The following is a 5,969-nucleotide window of genomic DNA, read 5'->3' as shown; positions in this document are numbered from 1 at the left end:
CTTGGTGTTAATAATTACTCATAAGTGATCAAGTTATTAAAACACACATTAGTGCTTATATTTATTTAACTAGTAACTAATACAGAAATTCAAAGACATTAGATAAAAGTAGATATTGCATGTTTATGGACTTGTGCAGTTGCTAAGAAACAAGAATATCTCATGGGATTATAAATATTTGGATATGACAGTTCTCTGGGGTTACAATAAGGAATAAGTTTAACCAGAACATAATTGTTAAAACTATACTGAAATAATTAAGAAACTATTAAGGAGCCAATCAAATGGATGTTGAGTAAAGTCCTGTTTAGATGCTAAACTAAGAGTAAGTTATCATGTAGCTCTCGGTTACTGTGGTGATAGGGAGGAGACCATATTTGAAGAGTATGACAGAATGGAATGGGCACTACTATAGTTTTCTAAGAAAAGCAATCAGAGGTTGGTTTGAATAAATGACAATTTTGGGCAAATGGGGACATGAGTGAGAATCATATAGGGATGACTAGAAAGTGTAGATGTGAGGTTGTGCTAAACACAGGACATTTGATAAATACAGAAGAGGAGTCAGTTGAGGCCAAATTGTGGGCATCTATTTAAATTCTTTGGTAATATTTGCAAACATTTGCTTAGCTCCTTCCAATATCTGCTTTGTTCTTACTCCATAAATCACAGGACTGAGCATAGGTGGGATAACCACATAGAGGTTGGCCAGCAGGATGTGGACATAACGTGGGATGTGTTTCCCCACCAAATCTGTAGGCAAAGACAGAGAGGGCAGGGATGTAGAACAGGAGGATGACACAGACATGGGATCCATAAGTACTCAGGGCCTTGGACCGGGCTTCTTGGGAAGAGAGGTGGAATACAGCGTGGAGGATGTGGACATAGGAAACAGCAATGAGAATGATGTCCAGGCCTGTGGAGAGAAGAACAGCTGCCAGCCCATACCAGACATTGATGGAAATGTCAGAACAGGACAGACAGGCGATACCCATGTGCTCACAAAATGTGTGTTCGATGACATTGATCCGGCAGTAATGCAACCGCTTGAGGAGAAAGATGGATGGGAACATGATTATAAAACTGCGGGTCAGGGTAGCAGCAGCAATCTGTCCCATGACCCTCCTTGTCAGGATTGTAGTGTATCGCAGAGGAGAGCATATGCCACATAGCGGTCAAAAGCCATGGCCAGCAGTACAGCAGAGTCAACCACGAAGAGGAATTGGATGAAGAACATCTGAGTCAGGCAGCCATCAAAGGAGATGTGGCTAGAACCTAGCCAGAAGTTGGCCAGGGTCTTGGGCATGGTGAAGGTAGACAGCAGGACATCAGCACTAGCCAGCATGCACAGGAATATGTACATGGGCTCATGAAGGGTTGGCTGGGAGAGGATGACACAAATTAGAACGCCATTGCCTACCAGGGCAGCTATGTACATAGTACAGAAGGGAATGGACATCCACAGCTGAAGGTGCTTCAGCCCAGGGATGCCAGTGAGGAGGCAGCCTGCTGTGTGAGTGTCAGAATAGTTCACAGCACCCTCACTGTGAGCAGGTAAGAAAGCCATGGCTTTCTGCAGAGCCTGTGTAATAGAAGGAGAGCATGTTCAGAGGTTGACCACACTCAGCAGAGTGTAAGCAGGCTTGTAAACAGGCCAACTCATGCTCACAGGCCCTACCACAATTCAGGGCTCAGCATATAAGCCCATGCTCCATACACAAAAACACACAGACTCTACCCATAGTGCACTATCGCAGGCCTCTCTCACAGATCAGCTCTGCATCCTCATTCTGGAACTCTATCCATCTGTCAAACTGTCAGGAAGCTACCAAATTAAGGCAGGTGGAATGGGTTCTGAACGACACCAACATCTAGAACGCCGAAAGCAATCTCTAGAGCTGCAGATATATCAGAGGTAGACATAGCACATCAACTTCTAAACAAATGATAACAACCAAAAATCACTAATGGGCCTGAGAGATAGTTAAGTGCACTTGTTGCTCTTGCAGAGGACCAGGGTTCAATTTCTATGCACATGATGGTTTTACATCATTTACATTAGTAACTCCATTTCCAGGCAATCTTATTTCCTCTTCTGGCCTCTGCTGGCATTAGCACACACATGGTGTATTTTTATACATATGTGGAACAAAACACTCATACCTGGGCTGGAGAGATTGCTCAGAGGTTAAGAGCACTGGTTGTTCTTCCAGAGGTCCTGAGTCCAATTCCCAGCAACCACATGGTGGCTCACAACCATCTGTAATGAGATCTGGTGCCATCTTCTGGCCTTCAGGCATACATGCAGGCAGAACACTGTATAACAAATACATAAATAAATAAACTCTTAACAAAACAAACAAAAAAACACAAGCCGGGCGGTGGTAGTGCACACCTTTAATCCCAACACTCAGGAGGCAGAGACAGGGGGATCTTTGTGAGTTCGAGGTCAGCCTTGTCTTCAAAGCGAGTTCCAGGAAAGGCACAAAGCTACACAGAGAAACCCTGTCTTGAAAAACAAACAAAACAAAACAAAAACCACTCATACCTGTAAAGTAACTTTAAAAAACCTAAAAGAACATTTTGTTGTTGTTGTTTTTTCGAGACAAGGTTCTCCGTGTAGTTTTGTTGCCTGTCCCAGATCTCGCTCCATAGACCAGGCTGGCCTTGAACTCACAGAGATCCACCTGGCTCTGCCTCCCAAGTGCTGGGATTACAGGCACGCGCCACCACCGCCTGGCTGTTATTGCTTTTTAATTTGGGTGGTGGGGATCAAACTCAGGTCCTCTTGTTAGCACAGGAAACACTTTACCAACTGATCTATCTCCCCAACTCTCGTTTTCCAAATTTTTAGGATAAGCATAATTTTTACCTTGTTGGCATGTTAAATTAAATTTTATCTGTTGAAGCCATTAAATCATCTGGCCTGTCCTCAGTCATTTGTGTGGCTTGCAGTATGTATTACTTCCCAGTGCCAGAAGGGAGGTATATCAGCATGTTTCTGCAGTACAATCCCCAAATTCCTGCCATTAGTGTCATTGGGGAACATCTGAATTCTTTGGCCTGAATACAAACCTGCTGACCTAGAAAATATGAGCTGAGGGATAGCAATCGGTGCTTTGGTAAGCCCTTAGGTGATTCTGACTCAGCTGAAGTTCATGACCACGGATGTAAGGACTATGCTTTCTTCCTTATAGAGGTTAGATGTCCCCACTTCTGCAGGCATCTTTAATTTCATTCTTCTTGATTTCTACTGCATCAGCCCTGCACGTACTCAGACTTAGTTGAGTCTAATGGCTTTCCCCTCCACGTAGAGAGGCACAATACAAAGAAAATGCCATTTGTACTCAATGTCTCAACTACATATTAGGTTCCTCGAATACTTCTCAATCCTTTTAGACTCCTTTTAAACTATTTTAAATCAGCATGCCGCTCTGACCACTGTCTGAATCCTGCCTCTCACTTTCTCTCTCTCACTTATTTTTATTATGTGCATCTGTGTGAACGTGTGCCATATGTGTGTGTGTGTGTGTGTGTGTGTGTGTACACATGAAGGCCAAAAGAGGGTTTAGGATCCCTGGAACTGATGTTACAGTTGGTTGTGGGTGCCTGACATGGCTTCTGGGAACTGAGCTCAGGTCCTCTGAAAGAGCAGTACACGCTCTTTCATTGTTGAGCCATCTCTCCATCTCTCTCCCACAACCTTTTACATGCAATAATTACCTGTCTCTGCATGTGTGCACGCTCACTCTTACTAGTTTGTCCCTTTAAACTTGTATGCCAGTGAATCTGCCCTCGTCCTCCTCTGTAGCATCCTGTGTTCTGTTTCCTTTACTTTCGTTGTCTTACTTTAAGAAAGTCTAGATTTTTTTTTAATGCAGGAATGTTTTTTCTCATCCCAGAGTGACTGAGATTGAGACAGTAGTGGGTTCTTTATACTCCTGTATTCCCCCCAACACCCCATCACTCCTCTTCCTTCTCTTCTCTCTTCTTAACACATCGGGAAAGTTTCACTCTATGATGTGCTCCCTGAGCCAGAACTGTGTCTTCTTCACTGGTGTCTGCCTTAGAGCATACATAGTGGATGTTGAGGGGATGAGAGAACAGGTGTGTTCCTCTCACTCAGCCAAGTCCCTAGTGACGAGAAGGCCCATGGACACCACAGGACGGATGGGTTTATGATCATAGTCGTCTGTTCTGTGCTTGATGCCATTTGAGCTCATTCTTCCCACGGTGCACCTGTCATCTCCCCCTGCTGCTGGTGTCCACCTTGTGGGTGACATCAGCACCTGCGCCAACCTTCTTCTCCGCCTTCGATGCTGCCTACTCCTCCAAGGCAACCCCCTGCATCTCCCTCTCTAGTCCATGGATCTCTGCCCCCCCACTGACCCACACCTCATGACTACCCAACAAGTCCAGCAACCCCACTTTAAATACCCATCAAGTAATCCTCTTTCAGACCCTCTCTCTTCAGATGCCCAAGACTCTTAGGTCCAGTTCCTCCTGTAACATCAGAACCTCCTCCGTTTCAGTGTATCTCCTCCGCCTAAACATGCCACTTTGAGTAGATTCAGAGCAGAGGTAAACTCTTCAAAGTAAACTACGCAGACAGCAGATTTTTTTTTTTTTTCTTTTTCTTAACTCGGCTTCCACTCTGCCAGAGATAGAGACCCACAGTAGCAATGTGCATGCTACTGATTTCACACTTCTCCCCCGGACCCCACTGATTTCTCATCCTGGCTTCTTCTCTGTTTCCTCTTGTAGGCAGTAGCTTCCCACTAGACAGCTGTATATATCTCATCTATTACAAGTGCAGGCAGTTACTGCAACTTCTCTGCCATCCTCTTATTCATTGCTGATTTCATAGCCAATGAATGTTGGCCCTAAAGCTTTCTTCTGTCCTCTCTTCTAAGCCTGAGTACAGACAGCACCTCTGCGCCCCTTTGTCTGCAGAAATTCAGACAAATAGAGAAACAAGATAGTATGCTTTATCTACTGTATCCTGGCTGTCCTTCTGCACATGTGGAGGTCAGAGGACATCTTGCAGGAGTTGGTTGTGTGGGTCTTCCTGACTAGCTCAGGTCTTCAGGCTTGACTTCAGTCACCCTTACCCACTGGGCCATCTCACTGCCCCCTCCTCCATCTTTTCATTCTCTTCTTTCAGCTGGAAAAAAATTTTCCTTCTACTATTCTATCCTTCACCTGACCATGTGTCCAGCTTGGCATGTCCTCTCCAAATGGTCCATAGCACCTTCCTTTTCCATCTGCTCTTCCTCGGTGTCTTAATGGTAGCACATGTGTGACATTTATGATCTTCTGTAGCAGCTAAGGACCAGTTACCCACCTATCTCTTCATCCTCACTTGAAATGTGACCCCCCCAAACTTCTCTCCATACCCAATCCAGGGAAAATACAGCTCACTACAGCTACCTTTTACCCTCCATTCCGCTCTGAAGAGCACCAAGGACTTGAGCACTTCTGCAATGTTTTCTTGCTCCTTCTTCTTTCTTAACACTTCCCTCCACCCTAAAAACCTCTTCAAGACTTACCTGTCCCTGAGGCACCTTCTGATTCAATTTCTCAGTGCCACACTTCATCTGTAGCTCATGCTTCTTAAAGGAATGGGTATGGTCTCATGCTGACCTCACAGTGTTTATTCTTTCCTGTCCCTTGGGAGAAGGAATTCACCTGGTTTTGTGTATCCCTCTGTTCCTCAGTTTCAGCTGCCTCTCCCATCATTTGGGGCAATCTGAGGCCACACCAGTTAACACAGGTATCTATTGAACATGCACAAGGGTAGTTTGGCATGGAGCCAAACGGAACAGAATGTTTCTGATAGACAGGCCAAATGGATGATGAGTGGAGAGGGGGAGAGGGATGAGCAGCTCAGGCTCTTGGCCCCAGTGTTTTGGTTTTTTTACTTTGCTTGCTTTCCCTGTTCCCGTGTTACTTTCTTTCCTGACTCCAAT

At 45.0% G+C, this 5,969-nt stretch overlaps 1 protein-coding gene across 1 annotated transcript; it reads right to left on the bottom strand.

Moving 5' to 3' along the window:
* Positions 1-589: 589 nt before the first annotated feature.
* LOC118576816 (olfactory receptor 52B6) lies at positions 590-5,597 on the bottom strand. Its single transcript, XM_036177007.1, is given in 4 exon segments — positions 590-745; positions 747-1,165; positions 1,168-1,582; positions 5,550-5,597. Coding segments are annotated over 4 exon segments (1,038 nt in total).
* Between the last annotated feature and the right edge of the window lie 372 nt (positions 5,598-5,969).

The sequence above is a fragment of the Onychomys torridus genome, chromosome 1 (assembly GCF_903995425.1).
Source record: "Onychomys torridus chromosome 1, mOncTor1.1, whole genome shotgun sequence".
Lineage (NCBI taxonomy): Eukaryota > Metazoa > Chordata > Mammalia > Rodentia > Cricetidae > Onychomys > Onychomys torridus.
The sequence above is the reverse complement of the archived record's forward strand: the minus strand, read 5'-3'. Positions and strand labels throughout refer to the sequence as shown.